This window comes from Rhizophagus irregularis, chromosome 9 (genome assembly GCF_026210795.1).
Source record: "Rhizophagus irregularis chromosome 9, complete sequence".
Lineage (NCBI taxonomy): Eukaryota > Fungi > Glomeromycota > Glomeromycetes > Glomerales > Glomeraceae > Rhizophagus > Rhizophagus irregularis.
Genome location: NC_089437.1, coordinates 3,448,060 through 3,468,384, shown reverse-complemented (window position 1 = coordinate 3,468,384; position 20,325 = coordinate 3,448,060). Strand labels below are relative to the sequence as shown.

Genomic DNA, 20,325 nt, shown 5'->3' with positions numbered 1-20,325 from the left:
GTAATCGGTTTTTGTCACTTTGGTCCAGTTCCGAGTCAGTACATATCAAAATTTATCAAAACAGATGTACCAAACCAAATGGAACGAACCGACTCAAGTCGCTCAACCCGAACTTTTTCCATCCCTAGAGCTCACGCACTTTTTTCAAGCATAACTGATAAATCTCCTTATAAAATTAAAAAAGTTTTTTAACTGGTTAATTTACCTTTTCACGTTACTTGTTAGGGCTTTTATAAAAAAATTCCGATTGGCTATGCGTGATGATAAAGTTCAGTAGCGCTTATACGTTAGTTTTATATGGTTAAAATATTTCAGATTTATCATTTTACTTGTAAATATTTTTAATCAGCTGGTTGCTACACTATTAGTATTAGGAGAAAGTTTTAATAAATTAGAGCCTTATGTTAATCTTAACATCCATTGCTTTTTTAATGTTAGATTTCAGTTATCTCGGTTATAAAGTATACTGTACATTTTAATACTTGTGCATCAGAAAATTTTTTTCACGTAAAATCCACATGGAAATCCCATCAAATATTGTGGAAATCTGGATAGTTCCATTATTTTCCAAATACCATGTGGCGAAACAGGCGAAACACATGGTATTTTCAACATTCTACGCATACGGCCGATCTACCTAAAAATTTCTTGACGTAGATTAGTTGGCACATGACACGACACACTTGATACATGATGCGAGGTGCCCCTATAAAAAATTTTATCTATAAAAATGAGCCTTTTATTAATTCCGGAAACATGAGTCTTTTACGGAAAAAAGACGGAATATATAAAACGGATTACAGGTCTGCAATATAAATTAACGTGATACAGTATTATTAAACGTTGTTTATTTATATTATTGATACATCTCTAATATATTTTATTAAATTATGTCTAAAAATAATATTTCATTATAACTATTATATGCTATTTAATTCATGTAACATGGGCATTTGTATCTATATGAAAAATGTCTTCTTTTTTATGCGATCAAAATTCCTTTTTTCCTTCAAATATCCTTTTAATTTTTTATTTTAAGCTGCTGCTGCTTGAGAAAGTAAAACTGGAACACCAGTTTGAGGAGGAGAATCATTATTGAAAACGTATATGTAAGAAGGACCAGGAGCAATTATTGTAGGATTTGGAGGTAATTTAAGTTTTACAATATATTGATCAGCTGTTGTTTGATCAGCCGCCATTTCTGTAATTTCAAGATAAACATATCGCTGACTGAAATTTTGTGAATGTGTGATGAAACCATGATGTATAATTGAAGCTTTTAAACTTGGAGTGGTACCATCAGGTTTAATTTGTACTACCATAGTAACTTCTTGTCCATAATTTACATTAATTCTGTTATTATCAATTTGAGTAGATTGAAGAGAAATAATAACTGGCCGAGAACTTTGTGTAAAAAGATAAGGGGGAGAGAAAATTTCAACGCGGTATCTAAAAGAAAGAAAGAAAGGTTAGAATTTTTTATTTAAATGATTTTTAAAATAAAAAAAAAAAGGTAAACTCACTCAGTTGGATATTTTTCATTAAGATCGACTTTAGGTTGTGGATTACTTCCAGCGATAAGCACAGTACCATCAGGTACCAAAGTAGAAATAGAATGATACATTCTTGGTATAGTGGATGGAGCAAGAGTAGTATACGTTTTAGCAAATGGATCATAACGAAATGGGGTAAGGACGGGATCTTCGTTAACAAATATAGCGGTTATGCCTGCACCTTTGCGAAAACCAGCCATGCCAGTCGCAGCACCATTGACGAATAATATGGATCCATCTACTAAAATGGTAGAATCAGGCATAATACGTCCTTGACCACCGAAATTATCCATTTCCCATGCAGCATTCGCAGTAGATAATTCTAACCTTCCACAAGAAGCTTCAGCTGGTGCTGTAATTTCAAAAGTTTTACTACCACCACAAATCATGATCGTTGGATTATAATTATCCGTAGGTGAAAGTGGTAACATTACAGAACTGGCAGTTAATGGATATGAGCGAATGACACCACCAGGAATATTTGGATAGTTTGTAACAGTTTTACCAGCATCAAGATCATAACTTATTCCCATTTGATTAGCAAACATGAAAAGAAGCGTTTTTCCGTCAGCATTTGGAATTATATGTACCATTGGATAAAGATTATATGGTAATGTGGTAGTTAAAAAGTCTAATGGCACGTCTACCAATGTTCCACTTGGAGGTGGATAGATCATGTAAGTTGGATTATTTATTTCCGGTTTACTTTTACCTGTGCCTGCGGTTGAACCTCCTAAGACCATTACATTACCGTTAGGTAAGGTCAACATGGCTGGATACCATCTATTAGATGGAACAATTCCTTCTAATTCAACCCAATCTCCAACGGCAGTATCATATAAACGAAGCGTTTGTATACCAATACGATAATTATCACCACCAACATCACCCCCCACTTCAACTAAAGTTCCATTTCCTAACCATGATCCTGCCGAACAAAACGTATTTGTGTAAATTCCGAGCGGTTTAACCTCATTTGTATCTAAATCATATTCTGATGATATTGCAGCAGCACCATCCGGTCTCTTCAACGCATTTTCTTCAACTATTTAAATAAAAAGAGCAAAAAAGGAAAAGACTAAATAATTGTAAAAACAAAATAAAATGTAAACAAATTTGAAAGCTTACGTTTGTCTATGAATACAACTTTTCTTGGAGACACTAAGACGGCATGCATGGCATTGACACCGGATCTATAATACAAAAAAGAAATATTGTTAATATTATGAACTTCATATGTAAAGAAATTTTATTACAAATAAATAAATAAACACTTACTTTCCAACAACTTTCCATGTTCCCCCCACACCTGGATCTTGGCGTGCTATAGACAAGGAAGGATTAAGAGAACTTAATATAATACAAATTCATACGTGTATAATTTAAAGTAAAGAATGGTTAGTTTTTGATACCTCGTAATGGGGATGTAGGAAAAGCATTAACATTGACTTGTTCATTTAATAAAATTAATCCTCCAACGAGGAATGCAGATAAAATCAATTTAATATTCATCCTCTTTTTTATCACAACAAAAATCAATTATTATATTATAATAATGTAATTTTATAGAGAAGGAAAAAAATTCTCTTTATCAAAAAAACTGCTATTTTATATTCATTTTTTTTTTCTTTTAATAGTTATAAATAAATTTAAATATAATTAGTTGATTTTACTATAATTAGTTGATTGACTTTTAGCGTCAGTGTTACAAGTGTTACAAGTGTTACAACTAAAAAAAAAAACCAGGGTATAATCAAAGATATGTATAATTTTATTATTTATATTTGTATATTGTATGACAAATTAACATTATTCACTTCAAAGGTTAGAGAATCAAATTTTAATTTACTTTTTATTAAGTAAATACTCCGCAAATTGTACACTGATGAAACATTGATCTATCTTTAAAAGAAGGATTTTTCTCGATAATTCCGCGCTATACAAAATCATTCCATTTAAATTATGTGGACTTTGGTGACTTTGGTTACATAAAATAAATTGTTATGATTTGGATTTTCATTGATTTTACTGTTTTTGTTTATTTAATTTTAGTTACGTAATTGGTTTAACGATCTTCACTATTTAGAGTAACTCCCCCAATGTCTTGGCAAGTCGGCTATTTACGATAAAATAAAGAAGATTTAACCGACCTGTCTAAAAATAACCGAATATTTCATGATTCAAAAAGCAAAAACTAAATTTTATTGGTTGACCCTTTGTTTCCAATGAATTATGCCAAGAATTTTATCCTATAAATCATGTATGTATGAACCGGTAAACAAACCTGATTTCATTAAATTAAAGTTTCGAATTTGTATTAATTTAGTAATTTACTTTTATCAAAATATCCTTTTTTTTTTTTGAAACCTAATATTTTTTTTTTTAGACATTCTTATTTTTAGATTTTTTTTTGAAATAAAAAAAGAAAGAAATCAAGATAATTTTCATGTATTTAACACTAAGACATATAAAAAAAGTATCAACAATGAGTTACTTAAAATGATTGTAATCATGTGGGAAAATGAAACAATTCCTGGAAATGATTAGTTGATTATACGATCAAGTAAGACGAAAATAATTGTCCGATTTTTAGAAAAAAATTATTATTTTAGCAAAAGTTCCTAATTAAAAATTCTTATTATTTCAGTAATTTCAGTATTATTTATACTGAATATTGCCTATATACTATATAAATTAATGACGATTCCGATCGAAGTAAGACAAAATAATATCGAATTAATTGCATGATTTTAGAAAATCATTAATTTAATCAAAGTTCCTAATTAAAATTCTTATTGTTTCAATATTATTTATACCGATTTTATCGCTGTTTTCAGAATTCAGAATTGTGCTACCCATATAAAATTACGATAATCGTCCTATAATTATCAATCTTGCATTATTCTGAAACGGGATTTTAGATGGATCCTTATCAATTATAATAAAATAATATGAAACAAAAGAGACAATGAATTTATGAAACAGTAATTTATGCAATAAATGTAATAAAAATGATTCAAATAGAGATAGAATTGGTTATTTTTATTTTACTACTTTTAAATTCAACTGATAAGTATATCGGAGTTTCGGGCATATAGGAGTTTTGGAATTCATGAACATGTATGGTATGGTTTGTATGGTTTTTACACAAGGTTTTTGATCACCAACGTATACATAATGACTGGCCATGAACGTCTCTTTTAAAGAATTTGATATTAATATTTCTATTGGTTTATTTAATTTTCTTCCAATTTCCTTAATATTAATTATTAAATAACTGTACGCAAGATATTTTCTTGTAAGAAATAAACGGTTAAAAACCTTTTAAAATGGTGAACCCAATTCAAAAAAAATTCGTTTATCTACTAATTCAATCTAACAATCTAACAGTTTGTTCATCAAATCCAAATATATGCACAATTAACCTAGGTTGATAGGCTTATTCGGAAATTGATTCTTAGTTATAAATGATTCATATTAACATAATTTTAGATTTACAATACTGAATTTGATTATCCATTTAATTAAATCTTTCTTATTCAATATGCAAATATATTTGATTAATGATCTAAGTATCAGCTGAATAAACGTGTATTATTTGCTTGTTATTAGAAAATTAATTTTCTTTTTGTTATATTAATATAATAAAATAGTAATATTATTTTACTAAATTATGATTTATTGCGGAATAAATAGCATAGCAAATATTTGTATGTTGAAAATCCATGCACGTATGATTTTTTACAAGTCTGTATTATAGATTAAAAACCGTACAGTGCATACATGACCATACGATTTAGTAATACCTTTCTAGAATTATTGTCAAGTTACCAATTAAAGATTACTGGCTAAAGATTAATACCTACAAGACATGTAATATGTGGATCAAAAAAATCATCAAATTAAAACCATAATTTACAACTATATACAGTATTAAAAGTACAAACGGGATAGAAGTTATACCTCGGGTCTAAATCAATGTTTTAAAATCGGATAAATTGATTTATAACCGGGTATTTACATAGGCTTGTCGCTCAATATGCAACTAATAATGTAGATAATTTCTTCTTTTCGGCGTCATATCAAATGATATACATTAGTTTCGGGTATTTTGATCTATATGCAGGTTTTTATCTCGGGAATATGTACAGTATATATATTTTTCTTTTTTTTTTATATGGCGCTTTCGGCAAAAGAAATAATTTAATAGAAAGTCTTTCTTTTAAGAAATATTCTTTAATGCAAAATTGTTAAACCATGAATTGCAGATTATGATTATCGCCATTTTAAGTCATTAAAATAGTATTATGCCATTGGTTCATTATTTCATACACCATTGAAATAATAGAATGATAAAGTAATTTGTTGTTATGTAAACCACCTGAAGATGTTCAGATTTACTGGATAATAAATAAATTGAGTTACATCAATATAACAGATAACGGAAATACTAATTAGATAAAAAAAAAATATTTCCATTCTGATGACTATTCTTCAAAAACAACTGTCTCTCACTTACCACTTCCTCATCGATTTGCACTTTTCTCATAAATTTAGATAATACTTCCGTTAATCCTTTTTTTCTGTCGATCCCTTTTAATACCCTTACCAGATTTCTATGGCGTATGGGTATTTTCACTCACCTTAACGTGCATTGAATATTTTATTGCAGCTATGGTTCCATGCGGGCAATTATTAAGCTCGCTTCTATCGTTACAATTTTCATCATAGAGCCTGGAATTAAAATTAACTGGATACCATCTTACGCTACCGACTCATTTTACCGACAATCATTTCAACAATTATCTCGCCGACAGCCGACAATCATTTCACAGACAGGATCATTTCACCGACAGTCATTTCACCGACAGTTTTGAATTCTAATCACTTACCCCTACCTAATCCTAGCCTAATCCCAACCCTGATTTTCTTACATAACCTTAACTTTAATCCTAAATTCATTTGTCAGTGAGATGTTTGTCTACGAAACATTGTCTGCGAATACCAATAAATTATTTTCTGACGTAATTGTGCTGAAAAATATATGATAATTATTTAATATCCACTATTATTTATCGACGAATTTATATAAATAATTCAGTATATTTTCAAAAGTAAAGTAAAAAAAATCAAAAGAATTTCAATATAATTGAATACTAAATAAAATATAAAGTAAAATAATATAGAAAATAAGGCGAAAAGTATGAAAAATGGATAAAGCATTCATTACAAATATTTTCAGCCAATTAGTGCACTTTCCTCAATAATTCTGGACTCACCTTATAATAAGTCCTCCTTTTATTCTTTCTTTGAGATTAAATTGTGTTGCAAATTGACTAATTATAGACTAGTCTCAAACCTACGTCCACTTTTTTTAGGGACCACCAATCAGCAGGTATACCCTCCAATAAAGTAGATCCTTATTATGATCCTATTATGTAGAGTAAGAGAAGATTTAATGGTCAACCCTCATTATAATTTACGAGTGTTTTCAGAAAATTTACGATCTTGGTTGTCTTACCCTTTATAAGATCAACATCAGATAAAATGTTGAAAGACCGGGTAAAAAAATGGGGTTTTTCTTAAATTCTTCCTTGTTCTGAACTGATTGATCAGATTAAGACAGAATCTTATTAACCTACTGCACCACAAAAATGTTATTATTGGTATAGTATATTATAATTCTATACATGAAATCGTTATTTGATAAGAAATTTAACAAGATAAAATTTATAATACATCGAGAAAAGTTATATAAAAATTCATTCATATTATTAAAAAGATTACGGTCAAAACGTTAATTTATTAAACATTAAAGGATGAAATAATGTAATAAAATAATTTATAAAGTTATATTTTATGATTATATGTTCAATTCTTTATTGCTATTTTTCTTTAACAGTCTGTGAGAGTCTCTTGAAGGAGATTCTGAATAACCGGAGTTAATTTTAACGCCCCTACAGTATTTTAAATTTTATTTTAAATAAAAATTATATAATATAATATTAGTACTTAAGAGATGGCAAAAAAATTTTACACAAATTTCATATGACGTAAATTTGCTCACACAATCCAAAATTACTAATGAGGAATATTATTACTTACTAGATAAATGAGATTTAGCTTAAAAAGAATTTAAACTTTAAAGATATTAATAAATTATTTTATATATATGCATTACTGTATTTAATTAAACTAATTTCTAATTTTCTGAGTACGTATTACTTCATTCTCTTCAAATCTTTTTAATTGTCCTGTAAATTGCAATACCATTAAATTTTAAAGTTCACAATAAAAAACAAATCCGATCTCAAATATGAAAATCATTTTGTGTCGCCAACTGTAAAAATTTTAAATATTTACTTGATTTGTGCTACCAAATAATGTTGATCACTTTTATAGTTATTTAATGGCGTAAATTTTCTCTCAACGATTTAACTTACATAATGCATACTCTTATAAATGTTGTATTCGAAATTTCTTTCATTTGATGAAACTCAAATGTTAGTAAATTTTGTAAGCCGGTTTTCCGCGATTTATAATTATTTAATTGATAATATATAAAAGTTTATCCTTAGTGTATTACACGATGTAATGATTAAGCAACCGAGATTTTTTATCAACTTTTCTTTTATCAAATAATTTGACTTATGTTCGAATAGCCAAATGTTTAATTAAGTTAACTAATTATATATGCAGATAATGGATCAAACAAAAAATAATTTTTTTTTTACATTTGGCTTTGAAATCTCTGACAAAAATAAAAAATAATGGACGATTAAGATTTAGTTTCGTCCGCCGTTGATTGAGCGGATGAAATTTGCGAAAAATTAGAAAAATTAGGGTATTATATGTAAATATTATAACAATAAGTAATAGTGGAATTAAATAAATAATTTATCTCTTTTCAAAAAGTACGTCAAGGTAAGCTTTTATATTTATCTATGCTCCATTTTTTTAAAAAAAATAGGTTTGCTGGTGAGTTTTTAAGGTGAAATGGTTTAAAATCTTTTATTACTATAATAAATAATTTTAGGGGGAGTATTCTTGCTTATGTATGATCGTGGGAATGAGAAAGTTTACAGTAGTATTCCATTTATCAATAAAGTACGTAACCAAATATGTTCTATTTTTTCATCTTCAATAAGATTCATTTATCTAATTAAGTTTCTTTGTTTATTTTCTTTAGATGATAACATTTAGTGAAGCAAACATTATTCGTAGACCTGCCATGACCATAATTATTAAATTATCTATAGCAGATAATTCTATAGTAACTTCGGTACTGCTTTGACGTAATACATGATTAAAATTATAAACAAAATCATAACGGATATGATGATTAAGCTAAAGTCAGGAAAAACTGTCATGGTATGTATGAAGTATTACGAGTAATCAAAATTTTTATTTTAATGACTTTGTGTTAACGTTGATTGAATTCTTAATTTATCCTAGTTATTAATGAATGTCATATATGGAAAAGCAATTGCTAGAATTTCAATCCCTCTTCGTACGACAAGCATATTGATGGAAAAGGACACAAGTATCATTACATATTCCATCACATTAAGTAATATTGGAAGAATTATGGACAAAAGCAAATCTGCATGAAGAAGGTGGTAAATGGCGAAAAATTGGATTCGCAACTGAAGCACAAAATGGGAAATTCATCAAGGTCGAATATTTAGAACTTGAAAATATGCACAAATTTATGAAAAAGATGTTGATGATTATCGAAAGTAAGTAAAATACCTGATTGTAATATTATCATATTTAATAAAAAATAGAATTAATTTCTCATGTAACTTTATTTTTTATTATTTGATTAGGCATCTTATAACACATAATTGACCTGCAGGACAAAGATGTCCATTTGCAACAACGTCCATTGAAGCTACAGAACTATTATGTGATTATTGTGAATGTAAGTAATATTGTATAATTACTGATTCTTCACGTAATTTATATCTTTTTATAAAATAATTTTCTTCTATTCTTTTAGGTACAACAACATCACCATCATTTCAAATCATCTTTCAGACTATGGAATGAAATGGAAGCGGTAAGAGTTGGCATTAATAGATGAAGCCGACAAAGCAATTAGTACAAATTAGAGATAGAAAAAAGGATTGGATTAGGCGATGATTTATTAAGCAAACTCACAGGGTGGTAATTAATTTTCAAATCCAAGATGATTTTGATTTAATATAAAATGTTAATACATATATATTTTTTCGTAATGTAGGAATTTACGTAGTAGATTCAGTTATGTACAGAATCGTACATTTTGTAAAGGTTCAAAATATTAAATGTTTATTAATAGGAGATTAGTTTCAAATTAAATTCTACAACAAATCTTGAGTAAAAAGACTATGATTAATAAAAATAGAGATTTTATAGATTAAGTCTGAATTTAATTTTTACATTATAATATTTTTTTTTTTAAAAAAAAATAAACAAATGATTTTTTATTAAAATGTTATCTTTTGATTTTAGTTGATATATCTTTAGTGAATTTATCTTTAATGATTGATATAATGATAGGACCTTCACTACACACCTGAATCACCACCTAAAGCTATCTTATCTTAATAATATTTTTAATCAGCAGTAAATGATTCAGTTTATTTGTAATTAGTATCTCTAGTAGAACTATTAACTAGAAAAAAGATAAATGCGTAATATATAATATTCTTTTCAAATTAATTATTTACCATATATTATTCCTTTTAAAGTTGAAATTTCTCAGTGATTGTAAATCTCTACATTTGCCTATTATCTGTTATGAGAAGAAAAAAATTATTAATAATGTGCCAAATTTTTATTTAATGGTAAAGAAGACATAGCCAATTCCTCCTTTAGAATTAGCAGACTTTATCAATAACAAAGTAGGATGTTATTTGCTTGAGTTGGTTATCAAGTGAACAAGAGAAATAAAAAAAAATAAAAAAAAAAGAAAAAATGGGAATAAAAAAATAAAAATAAAAATAAAATAAAATAAAAAAGAAAAAGCAGGTAATTTCATAGGAATTACCCACTTTGCTCACCTTTACCCAACCCAAACAAATAAATCCAGTACCCTCCTAAGTAAAATTTGTGAACTCCCCGACTCAATGAGTTATCCGTTCTAATTTTAGCTTAGGAAGTTACCCACTTTGCAAATAAAAAATACACACCTCTTTTAAAGTCTCTTGAGCCATTTACACTCATCTAGAAAATCAGTAATGCTCAAAATTCAGAGAACTTTCATCTGTTGTCCAGTATTTCAATACAAAATAGTGCTGTAACTAATAAATAAAAAAAAGGAATAAATACAATCCAATAATAAGAAATCAGATAACAAATATAAAGTATAAATATCAAAAAAAAAATTTCACATTTTTAATATTTAATACACACTCTTTTTCAAAAACTCTTTAAGAAATTTCTTCATTCTACCAATGATTGTAAATCTCTGCATTTACCTATTATGAGAAAGAAAAATTATTAATAGTGTGCTAAATTTTTATTTAATGGTAAAGAAGACATAGCCAATTCCTCCTTTAGAATTAGCAGACTTTATCAATAACAAAGTAGGATGTTATTTGCTTGAGTTGGTTATCAAGTGAACAAGAGAAATAAAAAAAAATAAAAAAAAAAAAGAAAAAAAGGGAATAAAAAAATAAAAATAAAAATAAAATAAAATAAAAAAGAAAATAAAAGCAGGTAATTTCATAGGAATTACCCACTTTGCTCACCCTTACCCAACCCAAGCAAATAAATCCAGTACCCTCCTAAGTAAAATTTGTGAACTCCCCGACTCAATGAGTTATCCGTTCTAATTTTAGCTTAGGAAGTTACTCACTTTGCAAATAAAAAAATACACACCTCTTTTAAAGTCTCCTGAGCCATTTTACACACATCTAGAAAACTGGTAATACTCCATTCAGAGAGCTTTCATCTGTTGTCTAGTGTTTCAATACAAAATAGTGCTGTAACTGGTAAATAAAAAAAAGGAATAAATACATCCAATGATACAATGATAAGAGATCAGATAACAAATATAAACATAAGTTTTTTTTTCGTGTTTTTAATACTTGATATGTACTCTTTTCAAGAACTCCATAAGCAGTACTGCGGCAGTGATATTACGCTAGAAAAACCAATATTATTAACTGTCTAAAAAGAAAAATCAAAACATTTTCAACCATTTCGTAAAATCCCTTCTCATAAAGATCTTATCTCACGTATCCAAAGACACAACTGTTAATAAAGTTCGTTAAAAAAGAAAGAAAAAAAATCTTATTTTTTACTTGCCAAAATCCGTATTCAAAGAGGCTGTCTAGTTTTGACAAAATAGAAAATAATTTCCGCTATCCAGAGAAAATTATCTCAAAATTTTGAATGAGCGTATCTCTAATAATACCATAGAGTATGAACCTTCACCAAGGGTTTTACCTAATTCAAAATCTTTCACGCCTTTCTTTCTTGCAGAAGGAATGAGTTTCCAGAGTCTGTTGACTATTATCACTATTGCTTTTCAGAGGAAATGTTGGGGTAGGTGAGTGGTAGGTGGTTGAGAACGTTGGCCAACTGGAGTACGTTTTATTGCTCCTACTATTTCCTACTATTGTACATTACAACTAGGATTACAACTAGATAGCTTGGAAGCCATAACTCAAGACCGTTCTGAAAAAAAGGGAGTGTTTTTTTTTGGAGAAAACTGATGGTATATTTATATATTGAGAACATATATAGTTTATAAAATCGAGACTCGTGAGTCGTGACTTATGAGTAAAAAAATGATGGTTAACATAATTGATGATGTGATGTTAATCGCGCCTTTAGCCATTAGTGTATTATACTCAAAAGTGGCTTTGTGATTAAAATAGTATAATTTTATGTCCGACATGATTATTTTAAGTAATTGTGAGTTTGTGACATACGCCTGACTTTGTGTACTTATTTCTTTATGTAAATATTAAAAGTGCGATATGATAATGCGTCAATATACACACAAAATTTCAATATTAAGGCTAATTAAATTTTTCGAATAGTTTTAGGATAGTTTATTTTAAATAAATTGCTGTTAAATCAAATAACTTATGTATTACTGTTTTTATGTTAAATATATAGGCGATGATTAACCTGTTAGTAAAGATATTGCAGCTTTATACTGTAAATTCTAAAATATCTTACTAATTAATTATTTATTTTGAAGAAAATTATCAAACAGTAACACGTAAAACATCGAACAAGCGGGATTGAGCGTCATTTTTCAAAGTCTTATTGTAAAGTTTAATATTATAGAGCTATTAGGCACGGAGGATTCAATATTACGGTGGGTGTTGAATAATTGGCTGTCAATTGTTGCTACTGCGTGGCACATGACAACAATCCACCATAATATTAATATTAACATTATTGCCGCATCATGAAATTTTATCATCAAAAATATTTTCGTTTGAAGATTTGAATCATAAATTTCTACTTAAGATAAATATTACGTTATTATAAACTTGATTAAAAATAAATATAAACCAATTGATATCTTTCTTATTATTCTACATTATACATATATTTTTTAAAATAAAAAAATTATAAATTGATTATAAGTCAGTACGCGTTCGTTTCTGACTTTTGAGAAATCTTTATAAAATACTACGGTATATCTTATTTCATTTTTATTAAAAAAAAAAATAACTTATCAGTCATCATTTTGTTCATTAATAATTAATTATTACAAAATTGCTTTACTGCCACTTAAAATTAAGTCTTTTAGTTTTATTCTTTGCTTTATTATCTATATAATTATATAAAATTAAATATTAGCTATTTATATTACATATTTTAGAAATTCAAAGATCATTCATGTATGAATTTTTGATCATGCCAAATAATTATCAATTTATCCTCTTATAAATCAAAGCTACGGTAAGTTGCATATTAATATATTATAGTATAAAACATATTAATTATGTATACAAATATAATAAAAATATGAATTGTTTATAATAAAATCAATTCATATCTGATATAGTAGAAAATAGTAATATTTACCTTTTGTCCTTTTATTACATTTCTGGTCCAGGTTAAAATACATATACTTGACTGACTAAATTCCCAAAAAAGGAATTTCTAGATCATACACTAAGTTCTTAAAAACGAAAGGATTTATAATGGAATTTATCTGTTCATTATTTTCTTTTTGGCAATCATTTATTCTTCCGGAAAGATTACAATACCAGCGATCTGCACCCAAAACATTGGGTATTATTTTTGGTCTTATTATTCTTATCGCAGATCATAATTATGTTTATTAATAAATGGTGGATGTCCAGATGAAATTTCCCACATAAGTATGCCAATATTATAAATATCGGATACAAAAGAAATTCCTTTTCCAGAAATAACTTCAGTGAAATAAATATAAGGAAAGTTCTCCACATATACTCTATCCATTGCAAACAAAATTAAATCTTTTCGAATAGTCAGACAAAAAAAAATAATAAATTAAATTTTAAGGATTTAAAAATTTACTGTTTTCGTCATGTGTTATTGAATTCCTAAATCACGTGTTAATTTTTTTCAGCGTAAAAAACTCGTCGGGATTAACCAACATACCGTATGTGCACGTATAAATAATAAATTAAAGATTCAAACATTAGTCGCATCTCAGGTCAGAATTTATTAATAGATTGTAACAGCAAGATTTGATGTATTATGAAAAAGCAATATATTATATATATAATAAATAAATAAATACTATATATTATAAATATGTATAATAAATTTACATTATATATTTAATCCTTTCTGTCAAGTAAGTTATAATCGAAAAATTTCATAATAGCATTTGTAATTCTCAACATATTATTTCTAAAAAAACAACCAATATATCCAACTGGAGTAGTGTTTCTTATCTCAACAAATCGAGATTTTAGTACGTCAGCGGAACTTCGTTTTAACATATCATTTTCATATTCTTTAATACAAGAAATATAATTTTCTGAAGAATAATTAAGTAATGCTCGAGAAAGAACTTCAGCATCTTCAATAGCATTATTCGCTCCTAATCCTAATACAGGACTCATAGCATGAGCGGCATCTCCCAATAATGTAATTCTATTACTCGTCCATGTATTAACAGATAATGGGTCAATATCTTGCATCTTTCTTCTTCGTATAGGATTGTAAGTTTTAGATGGATCAGAAGTCGTTTTAGGAACTAAGTCCCATAGTTCCAATATAACGTTAGTTAACTCACATTCTGGTCTTAATTTTCGAATCATATATTTAACATGATCGACAACAGATGCAGGATCATTATCATCAACTTTAATTTTATCATGTTCAACATCATCTAATTTAGATGGATATTCAAAAAATATTGTTGCTCTATAATAAGATTCATTTTTATTCTTATAATTTTCTTTCTCTATTGGAATAAGACGAAAAAGAGTGACCGTAGTTTCTCCATTTAATCCAACAGATTGAATTATACCTTTTCCATTGAATTTAGTAATTAATCTGTCTAAAAGATTTTTAGGTGCATCCACATTTGCAATTACCATGGTTGATCCATAATCAAAAATTTGCAATTCTGGTAATTTTTGTTTTCGAACTAAAAGAGATAGTAAAAGAAATAAAATAATTATTAATTGAAATTAAAAGAAATAAATGATATTAATTTATTATTTTTTTACCTGGAGAATTGATACCATCTGCACCAACTAATATATCACAAAATTCTTTTGAACCATCTTCAAAAAGTACCCAAACACCATCATCAGTTTCTTCATATCTAATACATTTTTTACCCCATTGAACTGGTACATTTTCTAATAGAACATCTCTAAGTTTATCACGACAAGTTATAATTATTGAAGAACCGACAGATAAATTTGCAACTTCGTAAACATCTTTAACTTGTTTAGTTGGAGGTCTTAATAGTAGATTTCCTGTATGATCGGTGAGTGAAAATCCATGATATTCTACATTAAAAACTGGATTTGGCATTGCTTTTGGAAGGTTTAAAGCGATCGATGAAGGAATACAATTTATAAGAGATCGAGCTCCAAATTTGTTTATGCCTATATGATATCCTTGCCATCGAGCTTTCAATTTTTACATGGAAGAAGTATTCAAGTTAGTTGTTAAAAAATATTATGAAAAAATTATATAGTATACTTATGTGTATACCTTGAGGGCCGGATTCTCGTTCGAAGATTTTCACGTTGAATTCTTTTTTATCTTTATTCTTAATCAAAGCATGATAAAGAGTAAGGCCTCCTAGACCTGCACCGATAATAATTACAGTTGGAATTTTTTGTTGCATTTTTAAAAAAATTATTTTAATTACAATTTGATATCAGACAAGATGAATTGGAGACGAAGTGATAAAATATATATATTTGACGTAATATATTGGCCGAATTTTATCCGGTATTTTTCCTTTGGCATTATTGTCATGCAACATATTTTCTGTTAAGAAATTCCGTTCATTAATTTGAACATAAGCTACCGGAAAATTTTATCCGAAGTGGGTCAAAATACCTAATAATAGAATATAACGCAGTATTTTTTCAATTTTAACCGAAAAATAAAAATAATTAATAATTTTAAGCCATTGTAGAGGATTTTTTTTTCATTATTTGAATAGACCTGAAACCAGTAATTTATAAAGTAGTTCATTATACTGCATGTATTTTATTTAAAATATGTAAAGTCAAAACCACTATTGCAAGCTTAAAAAAAGAAAGTTTTTCCAAAAAACGTTGGTGCATATTTATTGAATGAAATTGATTTGGATTAGGTTTTTTATATTCAAATAAAAAAACAATTGTGTACTGTTGATAGGTAATTTAATAGCCAAAAAGAAGTAGCGGATTTCCTTTTTGAGAAAATCATACGTGATATAGTAAGTCTTTGACGCAAATACTATCTTCTAATACCGTGTCACCATACTATTTTATACCGCATAACATACATTTGCGTGAGCTTTTTTGTCGAAAAAAAAATGTACTAAATAAAAATTCAATATTATTATTAACAAACTGGTGATTACTGATTACGATCTGCTTTCATAGTGATACGGGGACGATGAGCATGATAAAATGGTGTACGGCCAGTCGAGTGATAAATAATTCTGCTCGCGTTATAATAATTATTTTATTTATCAATTAATAATTATAAGAAACTAAAAAAAAAAATTTATATTCATTCTTTACGTCTGATGCTCTTAAATAAAAAATTTCGATTTTTAATTTTTAACTTTATTATTGATTTAACTTTTTTATTTTGATTCTTTTTATCTTTTACTATTCTGGTTCAGGTTTACTGGTATTAAAATGAAATTGAGTACATACTGACATTCAATTTTTAAGATAAAAGTCTCCTGTTTCTTTAAAAATCTATATATTAATCATAATATTGACATATCGAATTAAACACACCGATTTATATTAGTTATATATCATATTAAATTAGTATTAGCTATTAAATCGATCATTCCCAACTTTTGATGCAGGTGACTCATCTAAATTATAAAATTTTGAATTTTAATTAGAGAATCTATTTTTAAATCCGAATATATCAATTATCAAAAAAATTTGAAATCTAATTTTATATGTCTGGTTTTCGTTCTTTGACAACGTCGTCGAAGGACGTTAAATTTGAAAATCGAAAATCAGATCAAAACTTTAATCTTGGTTATATCATATAATCAAAAACTTTATTGTATGTAAATATTTACAAATATTGATATGAATTTTATATAATAAACTTCGATATATCGAAATTGTTCCAATATACGTGAAAAAAAAATGTCCTGTTTAGGCCCAATCTCAGAGGATCCGATTTATCGAATTTCATTGTATATTACAACCAATGGGTTTTTTTGTTTAACTATAACATTTAATAACTTGTCCTCGTTTGTTACTTATTATAGATAAACGAGATTTAGTCTACAAAATTAAAGAAGAATTTATTATTAAATAATTTTATGAATAACATCATGCATAAATTTCGGAACCTCTACCTTTAGTTATGTGTAAATGTTTGCAAATTAGGGGCCACCCTACTATTCTTAGTGTTTATCCAGTTTGAAAAATTTGATTTTTATTGATCTCTAGCTAAATATTCATCATGAAAATTTATCATATTCTTTTTGTTTTTCATTAAAAAAAAAGTTTATAATCGTCAAAATCTTATTTAATAATTTTACTTCATATGATTTTTTCATCTTTTGTAAGAGCAAGAATAGTTCGTTGACTGTTCGTTGTCTAAATTCAAATCGGTTGTCTAAGCCTCTAAGATATCCTGAATATTATAATATGTTAATGCATATGCTCTATCAAGTGCAGCTGTAATTAAATCTTTTCGAATAGTAAGTAGCTAGTCATGATGTTATAAAAATTTATTGAATTAAATTTTAAATATAGAAAATAATTAACTCTGGAGTCTGGACTTGTTTCACAATATCACGTGTTATTGAATCCTAAATCACGTGTCAAATTGAGGAGTACTTTGAAAAATATTCAAAACTGTAAAGCAGCAAATTGGCGTAAAAAAAACTCGTATGACCAATCGTGATATGATAACTAATAGCCAACATACTGTATATGCACGTATAAATAATAAATTAAACAAAAATTTTAAGGAATATGTACCCGTCAAGCATCCTCTCTCACTACATCATCAAACTTCGTCGCATCTTTGGATTGGAATTTGGAATTTATTAATAAATTGAAATTTAATGTATTTATTTAATATCAAAATGAAATATAATCGAAAAAAATATTTTTTTTTAAAAAAAAAAAAATATATATTATACAATAAATAAATAAATAAATAAATATTATATATATATATATATATATATATATAGTATATATTAAAGAAATGATAAAATATGCATAATAAATTTAATTGTAAATATTTAACCATTCCTAGCAAGTAAGTTATAATTAAAGAAATTCATAATAGTATTTATAATTCTCAACAAATTATTTCTAAAAAGACAACCAATATATCCAACTGGAGTAGTGTTTCTTATCTCGACAAATCTAGATTTTAGTACTTCGGTGGAATTTCGTTTTCTCATTTCATTTTCATATTCTTTAATACAAGAAATATAATTTTCTGAAGAATAATTAAGTAATGCTCGAGAAAGAACTTCAGCATCTTCAATAGCATTATTCGCTCCTAATCCTAATACAGGACTCGTAGTATGAGCGGCATCTCCTAATAATGTAATTCTATTACTCGTCCATGTATTAACAGATAATGGATCAATATCTTGCATCTTTCTTCTTCGTATAGGATTGTAAGTTTTAGATGGATCAGAAGTCGTTTTAGGAACGGCTAAGTCCCATAATTCCAATATAACGTTAGTTAACTCACATTCTGGTCTTAATTTTCGAATCATATATTTAACATGATCGACAACAGATGCAGGATCATTATCATCAACTTTAATTTTATCATGTTCAACATCATCTAATTTAGATGGATATTCAAAAAATATTGTTGTTCTATAATAAGATTCATTTTTATTCTCATAATTTTCTTGCTCTATTGGAATAAGACGAAAAATAGTAACCGAAGTTTCTCCATTTAATCCAACAGATTGAGTTACACCTTTTCCATTGAATTTAGTAATTAATCTGTCTAAAAGATTTTTAGGTGCGGCCACATCTGTAACAATTATGGTTATTCCATAATCAAAAATTTGCAATTTTGGTAATTTTTGTTTTCGAACTAAAAGAGATAGTAAAGAAATAAACTAATTATTAATTGAAATAAATGATATTAATTTATTTACTTTTTTACCTGGAGAATTGATACCATCTGCACCGACTAAAATATCACAAAATTCTTTCGAACCATCTTCAAAAAGTATCCAAACACCATCATCAGTTTCTTCATAACTAATGCATTTTTTACCCCATTGAACTGGTACATTTTCTAATAGAACATGTCTAAGTTTATCACGGTAAGTTATAATTATTGAAGAACCGACAGATAAATTTGCAGCTTCGAAAACATCTTTAACTTGTTTATCTGGAGGTCTTAATAATAGATTTCCTGTATGATCGGTGAGTGAAAGTCCATGATATTCCACATTAAGAACTGGATTTGGTATTGCTTTTGAAAGGTTTAAAGCGATAGATGAAGGAATACAATTTATAAGAGATCGAGCTCCAAAATTGTTTATGGCTATATGATATCCTTGCCATCGAGCTTTCAGTTTTTGCATAGAAAAAAGTGTTCGAGTTAGTCGAGTGATTCTTTAAAAAACATTATGAAAACGTACTGCATACTTATGTATACCTTGAGGGCTGAATTCTCGATCAAAGATTTTTACATTGAATTCTTTTTTATCTTTATTCTTAATCAAAGCGTGATAAAGAGTAAGGCCTCCTAGACCTGCACCAATAATAATTACAGTTGGAACTTTTTGTTGCTGCATTTTTAAAAATTATTTGATATCAGATAAAAAAATTGGAGCTTAAATGAGACGAAATGATAGAATATATATATATTCAACGCAAAATATTGGCCTTTTGGACATGATTGTCACGCCCATTAATCAGTTTATACGTTACTGGAAAATTTTATCCGAAATGGGTCAATAGAATATAGCGTACTAGTACTTTTCAATTTTAAATGAAAAAAAAAATTGTGATGTATTTATTGCTTAATAATATTTAAATTTTATTTTTGATCGATATCTTAATAGTAATTTAATATCCAAAAATGAAATAATGGATTTCCTTTTTGAGAAATTTAT

The 20,325-nt window shown here is 27.4% G+C and overlaps 4 protein-coding genes across 4 annotated transcripts; 1 reads left to right on the top strand and 3 right to left on the bottom strand.

Moving 5' to 3' along the window:
* Window positions 1-817: 817 nt before the first annotated feature.
* On the bottom strand, window positions 818-3,121 carry OCT59_029813 (uncharacterized protein). The gene is made up of 5 exons (XM_025318133.2): window positions 2,966-3,121; window positions 2,832-2,877; window positions 2,682-2,746; window positions 1,524-2,598; window positions 818-1,449 (listed from the first exon to the last, which is right to left on the bottom strand). The coding sequence occupies exons 1-5, from the start codon at window positions 3,063-3,065 to the stop codon at window positions 1,035-1,037; spliced, it is 1,701 nt and encodes a 566-aa protein (XP_025176823.1). The 5' UTR covers window positions 3,066-3,121; the 3' UTR covers window positions 818-1,034.
* Window positions 3,122-8,606: 5,485 nt separating this feature from the next.
* Window positions 8,607-9,605, top strand: OCT59_029812 (uncharacterized protein; the record flags this gene model as incomplete). The annotated part of the gene is made up of 7 exons (XM_066146222.1): window positions 8,607-8,660; window positions 8,743-8,835; window positions 8,901-8,924; window positions 9,009-9,063; window positions 9,125-9,292; window positions 9,412-9,477; window positions 9,556-9,605. 7 exons carry the CDS (start codon window positions 8,607-8,609, stop codon window positions 9,603-9,605), a joined length of 510 nt encoding a protein of 169 aa, XP_065994890.1.
* Window positions 9,606-14,181: 4,576 nt separating this feature from the next.
* On the bottom strand, window positions 14,182-15,870 carry OCT59_029811 (uncharacterized protein; the record flags this gene model as incomplete). Its single annotated transcript, XM_025332118.2, has 3 exons — window positions 14,182-15,156; window positions 15,239-15,649; window positions 15,735-15,870. The coding sequence occupies 3 exons, from the start codon at window positions 15,868-15,870 to the stop codon at window positions 14,339-14,341; spliced, it is 1,365 nt and encodes a 454-aa protein (XP_025176825.1). The 3' UTR covers window positions 14,182-14,338.
* Window positions 15,871-18,471: 2,601 nt separating this feature from the next.
* Window positions 18,472-20,004, bottom strand: OCT59_029810 (uncharacterized protein; the record flags this gene model as incomplete). The annotated part of the gene is made up of 3 exons (XM_025326276.1): window positions 18,472-19,292; window positions 19,365-19,775; window positions 19,866-20,004. The coding sequence occupies 3 exons, from the start codon at window positions 20,002-20,004 to the stop codon at window positions 18,472-18,474; spliced, it is 1,371 nt and encodes a 456-aa protein (XP_025176826.1).
* Between the last annotated feature and the right edge of the window lie 321 nt (window positions 20,005-20,325).

Coding starts and splice junctions, on each gene's coding strand:
- OCT59_029813 (XM_025318133.2), bottom strand. CDS start 3,065: ATGAATATTAAATTGATTTTATCTGCATTCCTCGTTGGAGGATTAATT. Junction 2,878..2,965: donor TCCTACATCCCCATTACGAG/GTATCAAAAACT, acceptor CCTTGTCTATAG/CACGCCAAGATCCAGGTGTG. Junction 2,747..2,831: donor ACATGGAAAGTTGTTGGAAA/GTAAGTGTTTAT, acceptor TTTGTATTATAG/ATCCGGTGTCAATGCCATGC.